General features: G+C 31.8%; 1 protein-coding gene, 1 long non-coding RNA gene and 2 other non-coding genes across 5 annotated transcripts; all 4 read right to left on the bottom strand.

Annotated features, from left to right (window-relative positions):
- Positions 1–13,866: 13,866 nt before the first annotated feature.
- Positions 13,867–15,247, bottom strand: LOC128284292 (uncharacterized). The gene is made up of 2 exons (XR_008274680.1): positions 14,690–15,247; positions 13,867–14,139 (listed from the first exon to the last, which is right to left on the bottom strand). It is a non-coding gene; the product is annotated as an uncharacterized LOC128284292 (long non-coding RNA).
- LOC128284924 (U5 spliceosomal RNA) lies at positions 15,129–15,245 on the bottom strand. Its single transcript, XR_008275343.1, has one exon. It is a non-coding gene; the product is annotated as a U5 spliceosomal RNA (small nuclear RNA).
- A 5,493-nt stretch (positions 15,248–20,740) lies between the features above and the next one.
- On the bottom strand, positions 20,741–23,838 carry LOC108471104 (uncharacterized). 2 transcript variants are annotated; one of them, XM_053022285.1, is made up of 3 exons: positions 23,619–23,838; positions 23,313–23,538; positions 20,741–21,040 (listed from the first exon to the last, which is right to left on the bottom strand). In XM_053022285.1, the coding sequence occupies exons 2-3, from the start codon at positions 23,496–23,498 to the stop codon at positions 20,849–20,851; spliced, it is 378 nt and encodes a 125-aa protein (XP_052878245.1). In that variant the 5' UTR covers positions 23,499–23,538; positions 23,619–23,838; the 3' UTR covers positions 20,741–20,848. The 2 variants fall into 2 exon arrangements, with proteins under 2 accessions (XP_052878245.1, XP_017628178.1); XM_017772689.2 differs by having other exon boundaries at positions 23,313–23,518; positions 23,619–23,818.
- A 384-nt stretch (positions 23,839–24,222) lies between these two features.
- LOC128284902 (U5 spliceosomal RNA) lies at positions 24,223–24,340 on the bottom strand. Its single transcript, XR_008275321.1, has one exon. It is a non-coding gene; the product is annotated as a U5 spliceosomal RNA (small nuclear RNA).
- Positions 24,341–26,669: the final 2,329 nt, after the last annotated feature.

The raw sequence follows: 26,669 nt of genomic DNA, 5'->3' as shown, positions 1-26,669 counted from the left end.
TAAAAGCCAGAGAAAAATTAGGGTTCGGGAGTCCATTACGTGCGAGGAAGGTATTAGCACCCTCGCGACGCCCAAAAAAATTGGTATCTCATAAACACGTGTTGTCTTAATTTTTAAAAATACGAGTTTAATGTAAAATTTAGTCGTAATCCGATTAAAAAGACGAGAAACTTTGGTTTATTCCGGTTTTTAAGAAGGGTATATCGTTTCAACGCGAGTCAATCGACGTTCACCCAACATAGCGATGAACTCGATGACTTAATGTTAAATCGGTATATTGCCTTGATTATTAAATTTAATTAGCAAAACGTGAGTGGGATTTTGAAATAAGGTAAAGTAAATTGGAATAAATAAATGGGAGAATTTAAACATTTTGAAACGAATATCGTAATATGGTAAAAATATTTAAGGATACTAACAATACGTATAAAATTAGATATGATCACGGTATTGAATACGAACACGTAATGAATATACATATGTAAAATGACATTAAGAATATATACATAAACATATACGTGTAGGTAGTGATAATGTTAGAAACATATTATATATATTGTTTGAACCATACACGAGATGATGAAAATATAAGGCCTCGTAGACATACACGTAATGATACTAAATATATACATACTAGATATATATACACATAGTATAAATGTACATACATAATATATATTAGGAATACTATAAACATAAAAGTGTATTTATATTAACAATAATAATAATGTATGTACACCAAATAATAACATATATGTGACAATAATGAAAATAATGAATAGAAGAATAAATAATATGACATACGAAAATAATGCAAATAAAGAGTACATGTATATGCATATGTACGATAAAACACGGATGTTAACTATATAATAAAGTATAATAATGAATGGCATGATATACGAAAACAAAAGCATACATACGTACGTATGATAAAATATGTATACTAATATATAACAAGACATAAAAACACTAAAATATATGTATAATATATAAGGGTGTACGAGAATATATCTTATACATAAAGTGATATGGAAATATACATGTGTAATATGATATTAAAATATTAACATATATGATACATATAAAGTATAGTATTAAGAACACAAAATATATATAATGCTAAAACATTTAAGTAATATATACACATAAAAAGAAAACTAGTAATAATATCATTTAGATATATACAAATATATTAAATATGTATACGCACTATAAATGTAAATATATATGAACATGAACTAATAATAATAACAATGATGATTTTATTGGAATACGTACCTAAAAAAAGTATTTATTAATACCTAATAATAATAATAATAAGAATAAGAATAACAAAAACATGGATATTTAAATGAAAACGAAAAAGGATCAAAATTAAATCAAAAACAAAGTTATGGGGTGATGTAAAAAGAAAATAAAAAGAAAGGATCGATTTGAACGCGCGAGAAAGATGTGGGGGGTCAGGACAGCAATAATTCCATTTCCTCAAAACGTATAGCAGTGTGGGGGACCAGATTGCAAAGAACGTTAAATAACGGGGCCAAATTAAAAGCAAGAAAAACCCTGATTGCAAACACATGAAAAAGCGAAAGGGCTGATTGCGCAAATAGCCCTTCCAGGTTTAAAAACACGCGGATCCTCCCTGGTGCGGGTCGGGTCGACCCGACCCTGGGCTTAAACGGTGCCGTTTTAAAGATTAAGGGGGGGACCAAAACGGTGCGTTTTGGTCCCCTATATAAGACAAAAAAATTTTAAAAATTTCATTTGTATCAGGGGGAGAGAAAAAAAAAGGAGAGAAGGGGAGAGGGAAGAAAAGAGATAGGGGAGAGGAGGGAGCTCCGGCAGGGGGGGCGGTCACCGGACGGCCAACGGAGGAGGTAAAATTTTAGAATTTTTTTCTTTTTTTACTTATTATTTATATATTTATATTTTAATATTTTTAAATATTTATGTATGTAGAAACGAAACAGTAGCTAAAATGAAAAAAAAAAAATTTTACCTTAGATTTTTCTTTGCCCTTTTGATTCCTCAATTTCTAGTGTATTCTTGTCTGATCTGGTGATGTTATTGTGTTAAGTACTAATAGAAGTAAGATTTTCTCAAAACTTGAATGGATCTTTAGTATACTCGATAGAAAAATTTTTCCAAAACCTTTTTACATCAGTTTTGAATGGCCTTTTATAGCCGAACGTTCCAAAGAATAATACAAGAGTATTGTTTCTTCTATTGGCTACTGCTCTGTTGCTGCTGTTGTTTTATTTTCTTCTTGCAGGTACAGAACATGGGGCTTGTGGTAGTGGGGGTATGGGGCTTGTTGTAGTGGGGGTATGGGTCTAGTTTGTAGTGGGTCAGTTAGTAATGGGTCAGTTTGTAATGGGTCTCAAATTGGCCTGTACAGTTCAAAATTAAAAAGTATAGGGACTAAAATTGGCTAATTTAAAAAATATAGAAACTAAATTTAATTAAATTAAAATATAGAAGCTAAAGCAACAACTTTCACAAAGTATAGAGACTTAATGTAAGAATTTTTGCCTGGAATCTATATTAAGAGAAATTATGAATTTTACTTCTCAGTAAATAAATTATAAATGAATTTTTATGGATTTAATCCTCTATATAATTTATTAATTTCTAGTCCCATTACTTTTCAAACATGTATTTTCAGTCCTAAAGCCATTTCTTTTGTGCATTCTATATGTATTTTAATATTTTTTGTATAATTAGGTAAATATTTTACATTTTTCTTTTGTTTTTAAATGTAAAAAATTATCTAGATATATAAAATAATAAATTATACATTTCATCTCATCTCATCTCATCATATGTTTTTTTTTAAATCTCAATGTTGAAATTACACATTTTAAAAAGTAAAAAGGCTGGAAATGTCCAAATTATAGAGGAGAGACTAAATCAAAAAGAAAAACATAGTGCAGGTACTGAATATGAAATTTGACCTATTTTGTTCAAAAAAAGTCGTTGATTATGATCTCCTCTTCTATCAACGGTCTTAATGATTGCTTGGGCCGAAAGGTACGGGAGATTTTAGGCCCCAAGCAGGAACTGGAGATATTAGGTCCCGACAAGGACAACACCTTTAAGAATTTAAAGGCCGAAAATTCAATTTCAATTAAACCCTAAAACTATTTACGGGTTTACAAATTACACCCCAGAACTATTCATAGGCGTAAATGCCAAATCATCATTTAACCTTTGAATTAACCATTTTTTCACATTAGTACCTAAATTTTTTTTTTCACTTTCGTACTTAAAATTTTAATTTCTTCCATCGATTTGGTACACATATTTTTGTTTAATTTCATTACAATTTTAATGGTAGTTATAATGTATGATGGATAAATGTATAGCTAAAGGGTAAGATAAACAAAATATAAATTTAAAATGCTAAAACCGTAGACTTTAGAGATATAGAAGAAAAAATACCATAACCATATCGAGTTAAAATAAAAGTAACTATATGCAGAATTTCGAACAATTGTTGATGGGCTGGAAACGGCTTGGGAGAAATGGGTGCGTCGGTTACTAATTGCGAGTGATAGTAAAACAATAGTAGACCTAATACTTGGAGCCGAAGTAATAGGATCGTTGAGATTGGCATTGGAGGTTCATAGCTGGATGACGAGGGATTGGCAAGTGAATATTCAACATGTACCACGAACAACGAATATGGCTACTGATGCTGTACACAAGGCGATAAGGTGTTGCCAAACAAGTTTTTATTTTCTCACAATTGCCTTCGGTAGTGCAAGATGTAATGTCGAGGGATAAGTGTTAAGCAACTAGTCTATTGTTATCGGTAGCGTTATAGTTCAACTTCTTTTTGTAACTAAAAATAAATAAATAACTATAGAAACCCCAAATTCTTTGACTGAGTTCAAGTACCAAAACCATTGTGAGTTCAAACAAAAGTATCCTTAGAAGCCCAATGTTGGGGGAAGAAAGTTTGATAATAACGATTCTTCCAAACCCAAGTCGGGACCAAAAGACAATGGTGGGGGAAACAAGGATCAAAGGGAAAAGAGCGACGAAGGCCCAAAGTCTAGTCAAGGTAAGCCTTGGGATAGAAAAGGACCAATGAAGTGCTTTCTCTGCCAAGGCCCACATAGAATGAGTGTCTGTCCAAAGAGAGCCGCTTTTCATGCCATGGAGGCACGCAAGGAGGCTGAAGATGACACCAAAAGCCTCAATTCGATATTAGGAGGTGTCGAAGAGAAGTCAAGCAATGGGCTGATGTTTGTGGACATCATCGTAGCTGGCAAAAGATTGAATGCACTTGTTGATACTGGTGCATCTGATTTATTCATGTCTAAAGAAATGGCAAAGGAACTGGGCCTTAGAATCGAGGAAGATTCGGGACGAATCAAAACGGTGAATTCAGAAAGCATTCCCATAACGGGGGTGGCAAAAGGGGTGGAACTCAAACTTGGCGAGTGGACGGGCAAAGCGACCATTAAGGTAATCCCACTTGATGATTATGATTTTGTAGTTGGATTAAGTTTACTTGATAGGCTTAATGCGGATATTCACCCTTCCGAGAACTACATGACAATCTCCGATGCAAATCAACGATATATGGTGAGAATGAAAAGGAAGGGAAGCATGGAGGGAAAAACCTTATCGGCAATCCAATTTGCCAAAGGAGTCTGTCGAAATGAAGTCTCCTACCTAGCTACCTTGAAAGACAATATGGATGATAAATTTGAGGGGGAAATTCCAAAGGAAGTGGAAAGGTTGCTAAAGTCATTTCAAGATGTAATGCCCATGGAGTTGCCCAAAAGATTGCCACCAAAGAGGGAGGTGGACCACAAGATTGAGCTGTTGCCCAATACTGAACCGCCAGCAAGGGCACCATATCGAATGGCTCCACCGGAACTAGAGGAATTATGAAGCGATTGGTAGAGCTTTTAGATGCCGGGTTCATTAGACCATCTAAAGCCTCATTTGGTGCACCTGTGTTATTTCAAAAGAAGCATGATGGATCTTTGAGAATGTGCATCGACTACAGGGCCCTAAACAAAATCACTTGAGTTTTGAGCAATAAGAATTCTTGAGAGCATTCACTCAAATCTCTCTCTTGTGTTCTTATTTTCTTTGGCTTGTTCTTGTTTCGTTCTTCTTTCATCTTGTTTGGCTTTAAGGTGCTTTCGCTTAAGTTGTGTTTTGGGAAGAATTCAGTTGAATCCTTCTTTTGTAGAAGTTGGGCTGACTTAGGCGTTTTTGGAGTAAGAAACTGCCTAAGGCCACACGGATTGTGAGGCAAGAATCCTACAGGACGACAACTAAATTGAACCTCATCTCCGACGGTAACTGCAACAACAACATACTCTTCCACTCATAGCTTGATTTCGCAAACTTTTTTTTTCTTTAGTCAACCCTCTCCAACAGTTTCTGACTAAGTAAAATAGGCAAGAAGATTCATCAATAGATGTTGAAAGCCAATGTAACTGTTAGGATTTTGACCCGATTAAGCAACGAACAAGAAAATAGTAAAATAAATTGAGAAATTGAAAACACAAATTTAACGTGGAAAAATCCCTCCAAAGAGGATAAAAAACCACGGGCAAAGATAATTTTACTATAATGGCAAAAGAACGAAGAGTACAAAAGATGGAGATAAAACTAAACCCCGAAAACCCCAAAAAAACAAAGAACCCACAAAACGTAAACACAAAATTCTCTAAATATGTTATGAGTTCTAATCTCTAATGGGTATGTTTTCTAAGGTTGTAAAAGAGCCTATTTATAGGCTAAATTCATAAGTCAAATAATAGTAAAATAATCTAAACTAATCAGTGTTTGATTGAAACAAGTAAACAGAGTTTAACTGAAAGACTATTTTTCAAATTTGACTGAAAATACGAGTCATATTTAACAAATCTCCACCTTGACTCATATTTACACAACGCCATCTTTGCCAAAGCCCGCCACGAGCCTATCTTGAACTATGCAGGGAATTAACTAAGTCGAATTTGTGCTTAGAAACTGGAAGACTTCTAGCCTTCAACTTGTACACTGGCAAATCAAAACTAACCCGGGTCTGATTTTTACGAACACAGTGCCCTAACTTTTCAAAACCTGCATCTAAAAGAGAACCTCTCTTCAACGAAACAGTCATACCTTTTTCCCTCCTATGACCAAGTTTCCTCCGCTCCAAACAAGTTAACTTTAACTCCGTAACGGACGAGGGACGTCCGATTTCACCGGTCACTGTAGAACCTTCCAGAATATAAAGACTGCCGATTCTTTTACCTTTTAACAAAACGAGAGCTCCACGAGATACTTTAATGCCGCTCGACTCGATGTTAATTCTGCATCCTTTCAAGTCTAAAATACTCAATGAGATGAGATTCTTTCGTAAATCAGGTACATACCTAACATCTGAGAGTGTCTTAATCGTCCCATCGTGCATCTTAATTTTAACAGTACCAATACCAATTACCTTACTAGATGAATCGCTCCCCATGCTCACAACTCCACCTTCAACTGAATTGTATATGGAGAACCATTCTCTATTGGGACACATATGGAAAGAACATCCCGAATCTAGGATCCACTCGGACGTGAGCTTGAAGTTATCGCTCGTTGACACTAAAAAGAAATCATCACCGTTTTCATCAGCCAAATTAGCACCAGCTACATCTTCCTCGTTACTCTCAGTAGCTTTTTTATTTCGCAGTTTATAACAATCTGCTTTGACGTGACCTAACTTTTTACAATAGCGACACCTTTTATCTCGTTTCTTTGATGCTACCAAAACGAAAGCTTGCCTATCTATCTTGCTATCCAAATGAAGCTCATTGTCGAGTTTGTCTCTACTCAACAAATGACCCTTCACATCTTCGAACGAGAGTTTGTCTCTATCATAAATCAGGGTCTCCCTGAAAGACTTGTATGAAGGGGGTAAAGAGCACAATAATAGGATAGCCTGATCTCTATCGTCAATATGAACCTCAACATTCTTTAAATCATTTAAAAGAGTAATGAATTGACTGATGTGATCTTTAAGAAGCTCACTTTCGTTCATGCGAAACGTAAATAGACGTTGTTTCAACACTAAACGGTTAGCCAGAGACTTAGTCGCATAAAGAGTTTCTAACCTTTTCCACAAGGCAGATGAGGTTTTCTCCATCAATACCTCCTGCAATACCGTATTCATGAGGCACAACTGGATTGCAGATAAAGCCTTTTCATCAAGCTCTTCCCATTCTGTTTTATTTAGATTTCAGGCTTTTTTCCGATAACAACCTTTTTCAAGCCTGATTGAACTAGAATTGCCATCATCCGAACTTGCCACAGATTGAAATTTGTCTCACCATCGAACTTCTCAATTTCAAACCTTGTTGTTGCCATCTCTGAACGGGTTGATCTATAAAAATTGAACTAGCTCTGATACCACTTGTTAGGATTTTGACCCGATTAAGCAACGAACAAGAAAATAGCAAAATAAATTGAGAAATTGAAAACACAAATTTAACATGGAAAAACCCCTCCAAAGAGGATAAAAAACCACGGGCAAAGATAATTTTACTATAATGGCAAAAGAACGAAGAGTACAAAAGATGGAGATAAAACTAAACCCCGAAAACCCCAAAAAAACAAAGAACCCACAAAACGTAAACACAAAATTCTCTAAATGTGTTATGAGTTCTAATCTCTAACGGGTATGTTTTCTAAGGTTGTAAAAGAGCCTATTTATAGGCTAAATTCATAAGTCAAATAATAGTAAAATAATCTAAACTAATCAGTGTTTGATTGAAACAAGTAAACAGAGTTTAACTGAAAGACTATTTTTCAAATTTGACTGAAAATACGAGTCATATTTAACAGTAACTTCTAGGTAAAAGCCAAAACTTAACTTTTAAGAGATAGTTTCTTTAGAATATTCTAGCATATAAAAATTAAAATATATATATAGGATATTTTCTTGATGACTAGATATTATACATTAACATTCTAGTTATTAGATATTTGTAATATTAATGATAAGAATGTTGACATGTGTCAACAATCCAATGGCTACTAAACTCTATAAATAGGGTTAAGAGCTTTCATTTTTGGTGTGTGTGCAGTAGAGATGTGTGTGCCATATTGCAATTGTATTGTGCATTAATAAAAGTGTTCTTTTCTGTTTTAATTGTTAGTCTCAGTTAAGCCTTAGGTTTCTAAGCATTTAGTGTACTTGGATTAGCTTTTATATATAGTCGACCCTGCCACCTGAATAATATATGGTTGGCCTGCCGCATGAGTATTATAGTACACTAAGAAGTTAGAAAATAAAAGGTTAACCGACTTTAAAGAGTTGGTATAATGTTACTTGTAGGTCCTAGGCCTTCTATAATGGGTGTGTCGGGCTCATCAAGTTCCCAACAATAGATTATTAGCAAATCCCACTACAAAGCAATGTTCTTAGCCTTGTTGAGCATCAGCAGCCCACTTTTTCAACATGCCCCAGTCGAAATCCTCAGGTGTCACCTCTTCCATCCCTTGGATTGAGGCGCAAACAAGAAATTGAATATTTTCATGGAAAACTCAGTAACTTCTCCACGAACATTTTGGATTCGTGCAACTATATGTTTGAGGCTGTCTAGAATACAAACATTTTCTTCGGGTGCTTGTTTTTAAGGCAAGGTAGTCTGCAACATCCACTTTGTTGTTATTCTTGTTAAAAACTTAGGATTCCAAGGAACTAAAATTACGTTGTAACTTCTCCCGAGTAAGCAAACTTCTGCGGTGTTGATCAATAGGAATAACAACATCATTAATTTCAGTACCTTGTCCTCCAGCTTATGAAAAGTTATGATAACCAATTCCTCGTTTCTATTCTTGCTTCCACTCAACGAGCTCTATCTAGTTATCATTGAGCGAAAATGGTAGTCTGTTCGCACTATATTGTGCTTCAAACGACTCACTCCCACAATGTTGAAATTTTCCCTAAGTAATAGTGTTCTGGTTTTCCAAACATTCATGATAATTAGTTGCAGCAACTTTTTTCATACATGACACCGCAAAATAAAGCTTAAATAATAAATATGGAAAACAAATCAAAATTTCAGAGATATGATATATTAGTGCTACCTTTTCAGAACATGGATTTTGAAGTTTCAGATTTCATTGACTACATAAATAGTAATTTGTTGTGTATATGATTCTGTAAAAATCAAAAGAGATTCAATGGGGGATTTCATCATTAAACAACCATTTAATAAATCCATATTATAGATTTGAGAAATAATTACATTTATATATTACATTATTTTTGAAATTCAAGTTTTCAAATGCTACTTGGAGAAAGTGTTATCGTTCACCACCTACCAATATCATACACACATATACCATACCTTGTTTTTTAGAGACTCCACATCTTATTCCTGAATTTTAAGAGAAACATAAACAAATGATGAAGATATGCACTTTTTTCTTTCCAAGTTTATAGCTTCAGCCATTTATAGTATTTTCAAAGCATAAAAAGTAACACTATATTGTTTTCAATGCAAACGACCATGGGAGAGACTACCAAAGCATTAGGTTTTTCAATCTAATCTTACTGAAATCTATGTCGCTTGAACTATTCATTTTGATTGAAGAATTAGTATTTGATATATGTTCGAACATTGGTTTAGAATATGACCTATGAGGTTTCTCAAAATATATGAAAACCAAATCAACAAAATGATGACTAGAGTAAATTCTCTTCATTGAACCTAGTCATTCATATTCAGTTAATATTTTTGTTAATTATGATATATATAGAAGGTAATAAATTTCACATCAATTGGAGAAAAAATCATGAGAAAGATTCTCTCTGTCTATTCCTTTAACAGTTACTTTGTGTGTATTTGGCGACATGAAGGTGAAAGAAAAACAATGAGATTAGCTACGTAACTACCCACAAGTTTCAGCCGCTATCAGAAAAAATGCCAACTTCCCACGCTTATAGTTAGGGGTGAGTATTTGATCGACTCGAGTCAAGTTGAGTTGAATCGAATCGAGTAAAAAAATTTCGAGTTAGTCGAGTTGACGGATCCTATTTTAGCAACTGAACTCAATTTGATTTTTTTTTCAAATCGAGTCAAGAAATTTCGAGTCGAGTTATATGAGTGAGCAAAATAGTCTCTCTGTTAAAATTGTACCATTAAATGTATGCTTTGGTGTTTGTATATGGTATAAGAACAAATTTAGCCCTTAACGTTTACACATTTATTCAATTTGACCCCTACTCTTTTATTGGAAGTCCTAACCCCTTCTTACTTTTACAAGTAGGGACGGATTCAAGATTTTACTTCAAGGAGGGGTAATTTTTTAAATTCGAACGATTTTTTTCGTAAAAAGTATCGATTCTTCTCGGATACTTTTTTTTCTGTTATCAAACAAATCAATTTAAATCATCAATGATAGAATCTGTTGAAAATTATTTTCAAATACTTTTTGATATGCAAAAAAGAATAACTAATACTATACTAAAATTTTCATAAATATCATTATAATTCCAAAAATTAAATTAAAAAAAATTATCCTTAGTCCTATTTCTCAATACTAGGCATCTTAAATTGCACACTCCGCTTTTTCATAAGATTGAACTCATCAATGATAGAAATGATAGAATTTGTTGAAAATTCTCAAGTTATCTCTTTTTCGATGTATACCACCAAGTTAGTTGAAAAAAAATTATCCTCCATTCTGTTGTAAAGCCTTGTCTTCACAATTTTCATGGTTGAAAATGCTTGTTTGGTTGTAGTAGTAGACATGGAAGAGTTAGCACAAGACGAATAATTTGTTAACAATAATTTAATCGAAAAACCTGAAAGTTGTAATAATATATTAAACAATAACATATTAGGAAAAAGAAAAAAAAAGTCAAATAAATAAAGAACATAATTTATGCAGAAATATTTACCGAGAGGTCTTTTGCATAAGGAGCCGAGAGGAAAAATAATTTGTATTTTTTTTACTCTATGCTCTCAGTCTCGACATCAAACTCCTTTCTTTTTCTTTTGGCAGTACCGGCACCTTACCAGATGAAAATAATTCATTAGCAAGATGTACAAATCAAAATACAAGAAAGTCAGTAACCTAATATGTATGGATATAGGTCAAATCAGTTAATTCTAAAATTCGGCTTTAAAGTGCTCATTGGGCCTCTAAGTTTAGTCTCTTAAGGCCCATCACACATTAATATTTGATTTATATTATTAATGTTATATAATTGAAAATTTTAAAATATTTTTAATAGAAAATATAACCTTATGACTTAATGGGACTAATTATACGAAATATAATTATGTATTAAATTATTTTAAAATAAAAAACTTAATTACCATGTAATAAAAGAAATTAATATTATGAGGTGACAAATTTGAGAAAATAAATGAATTAAATAAATAGAAAAGACAATGAACATATTTTAACTTAAAAAAAAGTCAAACTCTAAAAATAATGACCCGACCCCACTTTTATCCCTTATTCCTTGTTTTCCTTTGGTTTTTTGTCTTATTTATTCTTTCATGCCCTAAAATTAAAATTTCCATTCCTTAAATTCCCACCCTTTTTATCATTGTCACTCTCATCAATTCTGTGTAAAAATTCCCTATAAGAAGCCATGCAACAATTCCTAGTTGACAACTTTTCAAAGTTAACTGTTAATGTCGAAGAAAAGACACCACCACCAGCTGATAATTCACTTTCCGACCCTGAAACTTGTCGGACTCCGACCTCTGAAGAACATCAGATCCCTGAACTCTTATCTTGTCCTCCTGCTCCTAAGAAACGTAAGGGTTCTTTCTCAACAGACGTGAATGAATCCAAGAAGATTGTGGAAGATAAAGAGATTATTCAGATTATTTTTCCACCCGACCAAGATTCATCGTCTTCTACACCACCACCTAAGTCGTCTTCTTCCATGGAGTGATGATAGGGTTGGCTTCTGTTTCTTTTTTCCTTACCTTTTAATCTGTTAGAAATTTGAAGGAATTTTAGGGATGTATATCTGATTGTTTTTTTTTATAGAAAAAAGAAGCAGCCAAAAAAAAAATCCCAATTATGAGATATATTAATTTAATAGAATAGTTTTAGGGTTTAGAACTATCCACAATGAATCTAGGATTTTATTTGATACATTGGCGGCGGGACTTTTTAATTTTATAAACATATTCGTATCTAATTAATTAATATTTAAAAATTTAAATGAATGAATGAAACTTTTAAATTTGTTTGTGAAATTAAAAACCGTCGTCATTAATGTATCGGATAATAACCTAATATAAATGTTAAATGATTTAATAGATACAGTTGTTTGAATACTGGTAGCCTTATGTTAAAATTTAATATAATATTTTGTTAATTGATGCCCCATGACAGTTTTTATGTATTTTATGATGTTTATTTTTTTTGTTATGAAATGTTTGTTCTTTTATTATTCTTGTGTACGATTTGTACAATAATTATTAATGTATGTTGCGATTTTTATAATGATATCATTTTGCTTGATTCAATCTTCATTGGCTATAAAGTAGTTGGACTATAAAATTTGTTAGTGAATATATATTAGAAAGACTTTTGGGGAGCATTGATGTAAAGAAAATTTGTTAGTGAATATATATTAGAAAGGTTTTTGGGGAGCATTGATGTAGGACCATGTTATTTGGGAATCAGGAAGTCAAAAAAGGTTATTTTTTAAAACAAAATAAGTATTTGGTTCATTTTAAAAGAATAGAATGTAGATTTGGATTTTAAAGATAACATTGTTATCTAAATACATTTATAGATGTTGTTAGATATGTGAAAGAATTGTGTATTAATGATTTTAATGGTTATAAGGAATTTTTCATTTAAAATTCTCTCTCAACAAAAATATTACTTTAAATTTATTTTGTATCTTATATACCAATATTACGTGAAATGAATTTAGATTGATTACCTTTTAGTATGTACCTGTAAAATATTATTTTAATTTATCTTGTATTGAACGTATTAATATTACACAAAAAAAAAAGACATCATTTTTACCAATTTAATTACTTAGTTTAGTTTGATGATTTAAATCACTAATCTAACTCTGTAACTTTGTTCAAATGCATGTTGATATTAATTAACATAATATAATTATTATTTATTAAATAAAATAAAGTTTTTATTTATAAATCATATTGCACTAGAGTTGTTATCAGACATAGCAAAAAAGTCATTTTTCCACTACGATATCCTATCATATGTATATAAAATCTGCAAGGTTCTTTGTAAATGGTAAGAAGCAACATTTTCACACTCTAATAATTTGACATTTAGTAACATATTCTATTAGCACGTGGAACTATAATGATTAAATAAAAGGTAATAAAAATCGTATTATTTGATAGATTTTGCTTAGTGTTAGCCTTAAATAAAAGTATCACAAAATTTATTTAGTTATTTTATTTAAAAAATTAATTAATTAATCTTTACACATTATCTGAGTGAGCAAAATAGCTTCTTTGTTAAAATTGTACTATTAAATGTATGCTTTGGTGTTTATATATAATATAAAAATAAATTTAACCTTTAACATTTACACATTTATTCAATTTGACCCTACTATTTTATTGGAAGTAAATTAATTTTTTAAAATTAATAAGACTAAAAAGTCAAAAAACATTACTAACAAATTAAAAAAATCAATTAAACACTTAAAATTTTAAATTATTAAAATTATAAAAACATTATAAAAATTTATTAAAAATAACAATACCAAGGCATATTTGATTACCTTATTTACCACATATTGAACATAATTTTATTATTAATTCATATTTGAATACAATATACATGTTAAAAATTGGTAATAACTTGTTTATGGAAAGACAATTAATGCTATTTAAGTTAAAAATTTTGTTATTTTAGGTAAAAGTTTGAATACAGGTTTTTTTTTTTTTTTTTAAAGCAAAAACAAGCTGGCAGCTAAGCTAATTATACAAGAAGACTTTGAGCAAAGATTATCTCTTTGCCTGAACAACAACAGAAATAGCTAGCACCTCCCTTGAAATTTCTGTGAACACCTTTAAGCTATGTTTCGTATCAAATGTCATTCTAACAACACAATCAGCAATTTTGTTGTAGTCCCACTCCCATGGAATATCCTATGTTAGCCTACAGATAATGAATAGCTCATCAAAAATCTTGATTTTCTTAAAAGCTAGCCGAGAACCAGTGAAAAATGTGATTTAAGCAGGGAGATAACGAGAGAAACAAACTATTGATGTTCTTAAAAGAGATGAGTGAGAGGCTGTGTAAGATTAGCAGCTCTACGTCTAACCTTCAAAAATATGCAACCGGTCAATGCCCCAACAACACAACATTAGAAGGTATCCAAGCATGCTATTAACACATGAGAATTTATGAACAGTATAAGAACAAAACAAGGAAATTAACTTATCATTACGTACAAAAACCATGCTACAGAGGAACAAGCGTGGAGGGGGTTCTTAACATAACAATGAACAAAGAAGATTAAGCCAATTAACAAAATTCACAAACAAATATTTGAAGTTCCATTTACTAATTCTTGAAATGTTCTTTCAAACAAAATTATAAACTAACAAAACTTACTCAAGTAATTAAAGAAAACGGATATGAGATTCTAAATTTAGCAAAAACCAAAGCAAGAAGTGTACAGAAAGTGAACAGAAACAACACTTACTGCTTTGATGGAGTGATAATGAAGAATGATGGAATCCGTTGCTGGTAAAAGTAAATTTGATGCACGAAGAGCAGGGAGTCCGCCCTATCCAGGGAGAAGTTCCAAAGTGGAAATCTCGTATCCTTTCTTATTAATACTTTGGCACATAATAGTTGACTCACTCACCCAACGCCCTACACCTTTCTTCCCCAATCAAAAACATGACAGTGGCATTATAAAAAAAATGGTTGTTCCTTGAGTTGGCTTTAACAAGGTAGATATGAAGAATTATAGACGAGGACAGGGAGAGATGACAAAAGACACCTTCAGGAAGTACACTTCAGATATTCGCTTGTTAACTTGAAAGCTTCTCAACATTTTATTTAGTACCAAAACATATCCAAAGGACACAAGCTTGCTCCTAGAATAAAGAAACCTTTAGTACTAGTACTGGAATGGGGGCATTCAACAAGGAATACCCTTCCAAAAGTTGGCGTATGCCGCTCAAAGTGACGAGCACACGGTATTCTTTAGTAAAAGGCGAAAGAATAGTTCGCTCTGTGCTCATCACACGGCTCCGTGAATTGTGAACAATCTACAAGTTGCTTTATAAATACGAGGAGAAGCTGCTGATTGCTTTTTTGGTGTGATGTGGGACCTGACTTTATGGTAGTTTTATCCACTGTAATACTGGATACATTCTGCTCTCACTGATACTAGATATGGGAAGTCTCAAATTTTGCACTAGATTTGTATTTTTTAAAATCAATTTCCAATAGACAGCTGAGAGTCTAGATATTATTCAACGATTCCTTTTGAAAACGAAGAGAGCTAAGAACCTGGAACGAACTTTTCTGCAGGCTAGAGGGAAAATTTAACAGTAACCAGTTCTTTACTTTAATACTGCTGATGTCCCCAAAATAGAATGGCAAATGGCAATCAATATCCAGACTGGGTACAATATCTAGGGTAGCAAACTTCATAGACTGGGAATGCAAAACTTGCACATCAGGAATGAATAGAGCAAACCCAATCTAATCCACTAATAGATAGTGGCAAACATGGAAGTTCATCATAGCTCATGTATATCATCCATTCAAAAACTTTATTTGTTAGATTAAGAATTGTTAGGATAATTATCATTATTGGCCCAAACCCATCTCAGGTTTGGGTCTGGGTTAGACCTTAATGAGTTCGTAGGCTTGACCCAAGTACTAAGTTCGCAGGTAAGTTCGTCAGAACGGACCCTAACGAGTTGTAACAGCCTAATTTTTAGTGGTGTTGAAATAGTGATTCGAGATCACTAAATCCGACAAATGAGTAGGAAATATTATTAATTTAGTGAGTATAAATTAAATGTGAAGTTAGGAAAAATTTTGAAATAGTGAATAGTGTATTAAAAAAAATAAATATTAAAATAATTAGAGTCGAAAACGAGGTATCGAGACTTCGAGAATTTTAAATCGAGCCATAAATATTTTTATAAATATTTATGGAGTGTTAATATGTTAGTATTAACGTTTCGTCAAGAAATTTTAAAGTTTTGATAGTTAATTGAACAAAAAGGACTAAATTGTATCAAATGCAAAATTGTGAGAAATGATTAAATAGCTTAATTGATAAAAGAAAGAAGGTTTAAAAGGAAAATAGACCCAAGGTCTATTTGGGCTGGACGGCAAGGGCATGAAATCAGCAATAAAATAAGGAGAATTAAGGGCAAAATTGGAAAATTGTAAAATTTATTTAATAAAGCTAGGACTAAAGTGGAATTATCTAGATTTCTCTTTATTTTTCTGCATTCTCATCAGAAAAACGCCATGGAGGAGTTCTATTAAGCTGGTTTTTCATATTTTTACTCCAAGTAAGTTCAGTTATTGATTATTTCTTGAAATTTTTGTGTTTTTGTGACTTTTACAACTAGATCCACTTGTTGAAATCATTAGTTTTTGATTCTATGAAAGAAATTGAAAGTTTCTATACATATGTGCTGGAAGTATATGATGATTTGGCATGGAATTAGAGCTTTAAATTGTTTATATGTTGATTTTATTGTAAGAATTGAATAGAAAGTGAATGTTTGGGACCTAATTGTAAAAGAGTTTGAAGTTAGAGTTTTATGTGGAAATTATGAATTTCAATAGTTATGAAATAACTTATAATGTTTATAAAAAGTATTAATTGAGAAAATTATCTTAATTGAGGGGTTAATTGAGCAAGGACTGAATTGTATGAATTGTGAAATTTGGGGCAAAATGGAAATCAACATTTTGCACTAAAACTGTTTTGGACAGCAGCAGTAGTCTAACTTTGAAAAATCACCAAAAATTGTATAAATGGAATTAGAGGATGAATAAAATATGAAATTAAAGCTTATTGAGTCTAGTTTCTTATTAAGAAATGATGTAAGCAATGGAATTGTAAATTATGAGATACAATAACTTTTGTGAGACAAGGTCAGAATGATTTCGGGTTTCCCTGTTCTGACTTTGTAAAATCATAAAAAATTGGATAAAAATAATTAGGGGCTTAAATTCATATGTTTGGAACCCTGAATGAGTCTATTTTCAAGATAAACAAACGGGAACATCATTTGAATCTTGTACAAGGAGATAATTAATTTTTAGTGAAGAAGGGTCGGAACTGTCAGACAGCAGAACAGGGGAGACTTCAATGAATAAACTGTATTAATTGTCCCAACCAAAAATTATGAAAATTTTATGGTAAGAAGATAGGTGAATCTAGTTTCTGAGAAAATTTATGGATCTTAATTTGGACTTCTGTAGCTCAAGATAAAAATAATTCAGTGACTATGACACGGATGGACAGCTTGAATATTCACATAAGTAGATAGTCAAAATTATGGATAATGTTACCTACAAGTGTGTTGTTTATACTAAGGATGTGGATGGAGAGGAGGAGGAGGAAATACACAAAAAAATATATGAATGACTCGTGTATAAATTGATCACATGCCCGATTATAATCGATAAGTGTTGAATTAGAAACGATATAATGTTTTATTTGGAATATTTATTATGAAATTATGATTATCGCTATAATACAAAAATCGAACTTGTGAGTTTATATAACTAAATTTAGTGACCATTTGTTAATATTATTAAATTTCAATATTATTTTATGAATGGTGATTAATATTTATGTATATTAATTGTTGAAAATAAGTAAATTATGTACAAAAGTTATGAAATTAAACTGAGAATTTCGGAGGAATGGAATGCAGGAAATGAGTACAATCTTTCAGTGAAAAAGATCAATTGACGGTAAATTACCCAAGTAAACCAAGATTCAGCATTTGTTGTGAATTCTCGTGTTTGCTTTCCGTTTAGCTCTTACGAGCTTTCGTTAACTCATATGAGTTTCAGTTAACCCTTTTGGAGTTTCAGTTTAGCTCTGGTGAGCTTCAGTTAGCCTTCGGGCTTCCATTTAGCACTTTTGTGCTTCAGTCAGCCTTCGGGCTTCCGTTTAGCACTTGTGTGCTTCAGTTAGCCTTCGGGATTCCGTTTAGCACTTGTGTGCTTCAGTTAGCCTTTGGGCTTCCGTTTAGCACTTGTGTGCTTTAGTTAGCCTCCGGGCTTCCGTTTAGCACTTATGTGCTTCAGCTAAACTTCGAGCTTCCGTTTAGCACTTATGTGCTTCAGCTAAACTTCGGGCTTTAGATCACGAAGGACTCAATTCCGTAAGACGTTCTCTAATTTGACAAAGATTGGTAAGTGAGATATGAAATTAGTATTGGTAGACTTATGGTTATTATTGATATTGATCTGAAATAAGTGTACCCATTGATATTTAAATGATTCAAGGGGTAAAGTTCTGATATGAAATAATATGAGTTTGAAATGAATTATTACCGGTATATACCTGAAATATATGGAAATAATGATACGTGAAATATTAATATAATGAAATGAATGGTAAATGTTTATAAAGAAACAACAAAAGAATGATATGTATCATGATATGTAAAAACGTAATTATCTTTTAATATGTTGTTACAAGGGAAATTATGTATGTTGAGACGAGCAATAAACTCAAGTGTGATATGATGAGAAAATAAGTTTATCTATGTTGAATTTATATGAATATGTTCAAGTATGCTAACAAGTGTTGCTATTGATGCTTAGACAAGTGCCAAGCTATTGGTTAAATGGTAAAATGTTTATTTTTGTATGATGTGTTGAAAGGGTAAGCGCTCAAATGAAAATGTACTTATGCTCATGAGAGAGTGGCAAGTTTTAAGTTATGCAATATCTTATGAAATGACTTATCATGTGATTAATTGAAAAGAGTTATGTCCAAACGCACTAGCTTGTGTGTATGATGGCATGGTATGCTTATAACCGGTGTGTTATACATAAAGAATGAGTGTGGAAAGTAAAGAAATACATATGAAAATAAAGGAACTCGAAAAAGTTAAAATTTTATTAAGCTAGAGATGATATGTATAAATAATACTGTGGATTTATTTATTTTGTGAATTGATGAATATAACTTCCTGAATATTGTGTGAACCACACGACCTAGCCATACAGCCTGTGACCCCTTATAGTATTGAAAAAAAAATTAAATATTTTCAAAAAAAATTTATGAGTTCTCGGTTAAATCCCGATATATATATTTTGGGTTTCGATGGCTCACATAAGAGACACTATGATTAAATTTGATTGATTTCAGGTATGAATGTTATGTGAAGCGAAATTTCTGTTAAATGATCTGTAAATTTTGGTAATACTCCAAATACTTATTCCGGCGACGGATACGGGTTAAGGGTGTTACAAGTTTGCAGGTTTGACCCAAGTACTAAGCTCACGAGGTAAGTGCGCAGGTTAACCAATCAAACTTGGTCTTTGTATTACAAGGTCCTATATTGTGAAGCTACATTTGCATGAGCTCGGAACCATGAAGACACGTGTTTAGACTAGAATAGAGAACGTGTCTTACATGCATGGAGCCTACTTAATATGTTTTATCGATGAACAATACTCTATCTTAAATAGGTAGAAGATTACATCTAAAGGACACATAGAAATTACTCAACAATGTTAATTTTTATTACTTTTTAAATTTAAATTAGAAGAAAACTACTTACTTTATGCATTTGGTTTTTAAGTCTAATAGAACTATTTATACGATGCTTTATCATATATTTTATCTGTATGAATTAAGTATTTGCTAGCAAACGTTGGCTTTCTTTTTGGCCAATTCTTGGTTTATTTATAAAGTTCATTCTTTTAAATCTTCCCCTAGAAACATCCTCGATTTAGTATACAAATAATAAACTTTTGATATTGAGTTCTTCATTTTAGTCTCTATACTTCTTTGATTTAACAATTAAAAATACAGTCAAAAAACTTCTGTTAAATTAGATTATATATTGTTCTCAAAATAAAAGTTGTTCATGTGGCCAATTTAAAGCTACGTGAAAACCATGTAAGCAAAGATAATGTATCTACTTTCACTTCTTTGTACTAGTGCTGAAAAATCTTCCAACACTCAAAATCGAAAACCTTATGACACAAACTTAACATTTTATTTGCTTGACCTTCCATGCTTGCAATATTGATCACGTGAACGATCTTTTTTTATTTAAAAAAATCATATCATCTACTTTAACGAAAGACCTTTGACAATATTAATTAAAACTATATAATGTAATTCAAATTATTTAATATGTAAACATAAACCTCAATTGAATCCACACCAATGGTTAAAAGAGAAGTTTAGGTGAAGACCTCACTCACAAAATATAACAGTTAGATTAGATAATAGTTTGATTGTATAGCATCATGTAACTCATCCATAATGTTTAGGGATGTAAGAAATGGCATCTGTACTCAAAACCATAAAAATCAGGATGCAGGTGTCCTTTTTATCTCTCAACTGCACTTATTCATATACTTTTTATCATGCTGCTGAAAAGTAGGTTTCTTGTCAAAATTTTCCCAATAAACTTCGATTTTGTCCAACATTAATATCCGACACATTCAAACATGATCCTTCTTTAAATATATGAAAAACCCGTTTCGAAATGATTAAACAAGAAAACAGAGAAGCTGAAGAAACAACTCAGGAAAGCAAGAACCCTCTCTTATTTCCCAAAATGTTCAGTTGAAATTAAGTGTTAAAGAAACAGTCATTACTAAAGACACCAAAAACAAGTAATTATACATTGATTGAAACATCTGCTTTTCTTGTAGGGAGCACAACATTTTTATTTCCGGGGAAGGCATTCCGGGAAATGTCTACGAGAGCCTTAAAACTGTATGGTTCATGCATAGATATTTCAGACAGTACTTTCCTGTTCAATTGTATGTTCTCTTTCATCAGTCCATGCATGAAGTTACCATAGTTTACCTGTAAACAAAAGCAAATCACAAAAAAATCAAAGCATTAATGCATGTGAGCAGTTAAAATTTACCAATTGTAATTAGTTTATTCCTAACTCATGTACTAAAACATGTGAAAAAAGTAATATTCCTCTACCAAACATAGCATTCATGCACTCAATTTGGTATTTGTTAAGAGAAAGATAACACATTGGATACAATTATAATTATGGTTGAAAGTACAAAAAATAACTGCATACTGATAGTAAATAAAACTTCATAGATCAAATAATATCTTAAGACTTGATACTCCAGCAATGACAGATTTATGTACCATAGAGATAAAGTTCTGGTCTATGTTACTGGGCTTGGAGGTGAGGTCAGGTAGAAGCATGTATTCGATACCGGTATGCACAATCTTTTTAAAAAATTCCCCACATTTGAAGGATCATACCCCAAGAACAATGTCCGACTACGTGTCAGAAAAAGGTAATTTAGGAAAAGTGAAGAGCAGGAGTAACATTTTGTGGTTAAGTTTTCTATACTATAAAGTTATGGGCTTATAAATTTGACTTATATACAGTAGAGCGTGAGTGACAACAAAGAAACAGGTATAAAAGGGCATTGTACTCAGCAGCACATGCCCATAGTCAACAACCAAAGCAGTACATGCATAGGCATCATTTGAATGACACATCATGCTTACAGCAGCAAGCTCATACCCCCAAAATATAGCACACTAAATTCATGCAAGGCAAGCAAAATAAGGAACTTCAAATTCAATAGATAATCAGAAAATAAACCAACAATAAAGCTGGCCTAGTATTGGTAAATGGTTTTAGCATTCCACACGCAGTTTATGAGGGGTATATTTAGACTCCAAGAAAATTAAAGTTTAACAATCCAAGAAATCTCATGAGAGCATATCGGATGAAATGAAGCAAGTGCATCCATGGAAGAATATTGAAAAAAAGAAGGTAATTATGGTTGATATTAAGCGAGCAAAACTTTTGGAGAGAATACAACTTGCATGTGTGAAAGGAGATGTGATAATTAAAAAACCATTCATGAAATCATTATTACTTACTCATTTCTCTTTTTCTTTTCCAGTCTTTTCCAGATAGCATACATGAGAAAAACACGAAGACCAAATCTATGATCATAATAAGCATTAATCTATCTATTATCTTTACGCAAACCCTACACCCCCAAACAACTAGAGTTAAGCTGAGGTGTTGCGATTACTTCCAAATTCATTTCACCAATACAAACTTATTTCCGCTTTTTGTATTATATACAAAAAGGTCTACTATGTCTTGGTCAGGGGAACCTTATTTCTTGTTTTCAAATATTATAATCATGAATGAGAGGAAAGAAAAATGGTTAAATAATAAAATTCAATTGCTGGCCTCTTTTGATATAACAGACCTTCAAAAGGTAGTATAGAGATTCCAAAAGATTATGTTAAATGAAATGCTTAGATATCTTTATTGACAATCATAAAATATTAACTCAACCTACTAGAATTCCTTCAACAATTGAATTCAGGTTTCTTGTGTAAACTACTTGAACACTGACTATATAAGATTTTGATCCTATATGATTAATCATATGGTGTTTTTATTGTCACTAAACCATAGGCACCAAAAGAAAAAAAATACACTTATTTATGCATTCTGTTACATGATATAAATACAATATGGTATGCTCATTCCATTCCTAGCTTTGAGAACTTCAAACAATGGATCAAGATGTTAGAATCTATAAGAAAAAGCAAAAATCACACATGCCATGTGAAGAAAAAACCAGACTGATCGATTAAACCCGGAACTGGTGGCCTGTCTGGTCTGGTACATCCCCAAGAATTGAGGAAGCAATGAACGGGGAAAAGACAGGTAAAAAACCAATCTCTTTCAAGATTTGAACTTTTAAACTCAAGATGATATATTAAACAGCATATCATTAAGCCAAATACATAATCTTATTAACTTTTAATTTATATTTTAATTGCATAATCCGGTTTAATTGTTGTTTGAACTCTAATCCGGTTTTTAATTCATTGATAAGAACTAACTAGTTGTTGAGCAAAAATGGCGTCTACAAGTTACAACTTATATCAGTTATCTTTCAGTAAAGCTAATAAAATCAAAACCATAACAAGATCCAGAAGGACATTATAAAATATGATTCATAAAATGAAGGAATAGCAACATCAAGAAAGTTTGAATTAGAGGAGGAATACGGTAAGCAAATAGATATTTCAGATTCAAAACGACCAAGGGGAGGAAAAGAGAGATTACCCCATGTTGACGAGTGCCAGCATTGATGCGTTGAATCCATAAAGAACGCATGTCACGCTTCTTGTTTCTGCGATCTCTATAGGAATACTGCAAGGCCTTCTCAACCCGTTCTCTTGCTATCCGTATACAGTTCTTTGCCCTTCCCCTGAATCCCTTGGCCAACTTTAATATCTCCTTCTTGTTCATTTTTTTCACTTTTCAGCTATCTGTACAAAATTTTATACCCCTATTTTCATTCTTTTCAACATGATATGTGTTTATAATAAACTAAAAGACAGACATGAAAATGATACGATTATTGCTAACCTTGAATTTGACTATAATTCTATGATGCTCGTACTCGCCTGAACGGCGGCCACAACAGTTTCGACACGACGCGGATAAGGACACTGCTATTGGCTTTTGAAGAAGAAGTGGCGGTGGCCGATTAAAAGAAAAGCACCGGAAAAGAATAAATAATTAAGCTGTGCGGAGAGAAGAGGAAGAAGCTAGGGTTTATGGGCACACTTGTATGGGCTGAGGGTTTATGTGCTTTGGGCTGGGCCATATTTGGATTTTAATTAGATAATAAGACATTAGCCCAAATATATTTCAATATGTTTAATAAAAAAAAGTAAACTTTCAAAATAGTAACTTTTATTTAAAATATTATATTTTAATTATTTATATTTATATTTTAATCACATTTAGCAACTATTAATTATCGTTAACAATCGTTAACAATATCATTAACAATATTTAGGTTAATTTATACAATCACTTCCATACTATTTGCAATTTAATATTTTCCTTTAAATGTTTTTTTCTCTTTAAACAATTAAGATCATTTTGTTAAGTCTATAATGTAAATTTCTTACTTATAACTAAAACACATAAGAAAAGAAATCTTTAGTACTAGTACTGGAATAGGGGCATTCAACAAGGAAATACCCTACCAAAAATTAGCGTATGCCGCTAATAGTGACGAGCACACGGTATTCTTTAGTAAAAGGCGAAAGAATAGTTCGCTCTGTGCTCATCACACGGCTCCGTGAGTTTAGAACAAACTACAAGTTGCTTTATAAATACGAGGAGAAGCCGCTGCTTGCTTTTCCGGTGCAATGTGGGACTTGACTTTTTGATAGTTTTATCCACTGTAATGCTGATTTATAATTAAACCAAGCTTTTAACGTTTTGAGAGGATTTGAACCTATCACCCCAAAGTAAAATAATGTAGTTTACCCCAAATTAGTAGTTGGATCTGTGAGCGAAAATAAGCAGAAGGAAAATAGGGCAAATAGCAATACAGGCCTAGGAGAAATTAGAGCTAAGCCATGAGCTAATGACAGAAGAATGGAAGAAACTGTAAGTGCATATGTGGAGAATTATCTATATTTTACAAGCTATCATCAAAGCCAGAAGGCATTACTCTATTTAAAGTGAACCAAATATGAAGAAGGATTTTTCTTTTTTGCTAAATCAAAGCAAGAAGTGAGTGTTCCAATCCAAGATCAAAAGAACATGACAAATTTTACAATGAACAATAAGAAAAAGCTATCATCCATTCAAAAAATTTTCCAACCTAAACCAGATAAAAGAAATAACAAAAACATAAAGCATATCAATTGATTAAAGTTCATACAAAATACAACATACTCACACAATACAAATCTACTGAGTTCAAACTCTCACACAATACAAATTCACTGAGTTCAAAATAACAATAGAAACCCAAGTTCTTTGACTGAGTTCAAATACTGAATACCAAACCATATGAGTTCAAACAAACCCAAGCACAACAACAACAACTAAATTGAAGCATGAGCATCACACCCTTCCACTCACAACCATATGAGCTGAGCAACTCGGATTTCTCAAACTTTTTTTCTTTTGGTCATCCCTCCCCAAAATTCATTGAGCAAGCAGAACAGGCAAGAGAAATATTCTCCAACATATTATCCGCAAATTTCACTTCGAAACTAAATTTCTTACCCATGTTGAGTGTCCCCGCCTACTTTTTCAATTGGCCCCAGCCGGAATCCTTGGGTGTACACCACTCTTCCATATTTGATGGGAAAAGCTCAGCAGCTTTTCCACCAGCATTTTCTATTCGAGCCGCAATAGGTTTGAGGTAGCCTGGAATTCCCCCACAGCCAGCTTCTATTTTCAACTTCAATATTTTGATGGGAAAACCAGTAGCTTTTGAACTTTTCTGTTTTCTATTTTCAATTTTTTTTCCTTAAAAAAACAATTTTAATTAACTAAATATTTTTAATTTTTCACGTTAGCTACTATCGCTCTGCTTCTCTCCTAATTCAATTAATTGATTTACTTTATATATTAAGAAGTATGTTTGTATTTGTTTAATACGTAATGTATATATTATAAATATGTTAATTAACTAATCTTTGAAATATCAATATTATGGTTTAAAGAAACCACGTGTAACTCCATGCATCATTTATTATTACTTTTGACTTTTCTTGAAGCTTTTATCATTTCATAATAATTATGTTGCACTCTATTTACTTATATACAATATTCCAATTTAAAATCTTATTTAAAACATACTAAATTTTATAAATTAAAAGTGATATTAAATGTAAAAATTTTAATTTTAATATTTACAACATTTTTCCTTATTTCGCGACTTGATTTATTACAAAAAGAAAAAAAAACAATTAATTTTTTCTATCAATGTTATGAATAAATAATTTGTTAATTTTGTTCCACTTTAAATCTTAGCATTTGCAACTAATTGTGGAATTGAATTCACCTATTGTAATTTAATTTATTAATGATTTGTTTGATAAGTCTTGATCGTCTAATATATTGGCGCGGAATTGCAACGAATCAACGACATGATTGGTAAAGTTTGAGTTGTTGATGTTAGACATATTTTAAGAGAGGATAATAGGTGTGTGAGTTATCTCACTAAGTTTGCTCAAGATCAAGAAGTTGGGTTTGTTACTATTGTTGTATCCTCCATCAAGTATTATTCCTCAATGGGGAACTCTAGTTGAGCTAGATAATTTTTCTTCCCTTCTCTTTTGTACAAAAAAAAAAAAAAAAAAAAAACAATTGCATTAAATTAGTTTTGTAAGATTAAAATGTGTTTTAAGTCCCCATATTTTTTGTATATTTAAAAATTATTTTTAAAAATTTTTGTTTTAAGGAATTTAGTTTTTCTATTTTTAATTTTAATAATGCAAGTTCAATTGTTAATACCATTAAAATTTCTCTATTAAATTCAAGTTTATTACAAAATTTGTTTTTGTTACATAGTTGTCAAAAGAATTTTTTTATTTCAAAATTTCACACTAATGAATTTAACAATATTTATAAATATTAATTTTCTATAAATAAAAATAAAATCAA

This window comes from Gossypium arboreum, chromosome 11, assembly GCF_025698485.1.
Source record: "Gossypium arboreum isolate Shixiya-1 chromosome 11, ASM2569848v2, whole genome shotgun sequence".
NCBI lineage: Eukaryota > Viridiplantae > Streptophyta > Magnoliopsida > Malvales > Malvaceae > Gossypium > Gossypium arboreum.
Note: the sequence above shows the minus strand (reverse complement) of the source record. Positions and strands in the feature narration are given on the sequence as shown.

What these genes read in the sequence shown, in the direction of transcription:
- LOC108471104 (XM_053022285.1), bottom strand. Translation starts at nt 23,498, where the DNA reads ATGAACAAGAAGGAGATATTAAAGTTGGCCAAGGGATTCAGGGGAAGG. An exon ending in CTGGCACTCGTCAACATGGG is followed by an intron (nt 21,041 to 23,312) that starts GTAATCTCTCTT and finishes TTTTGTTTACAG; the next exon opens with GTAAACTATGGTAACTTCAT.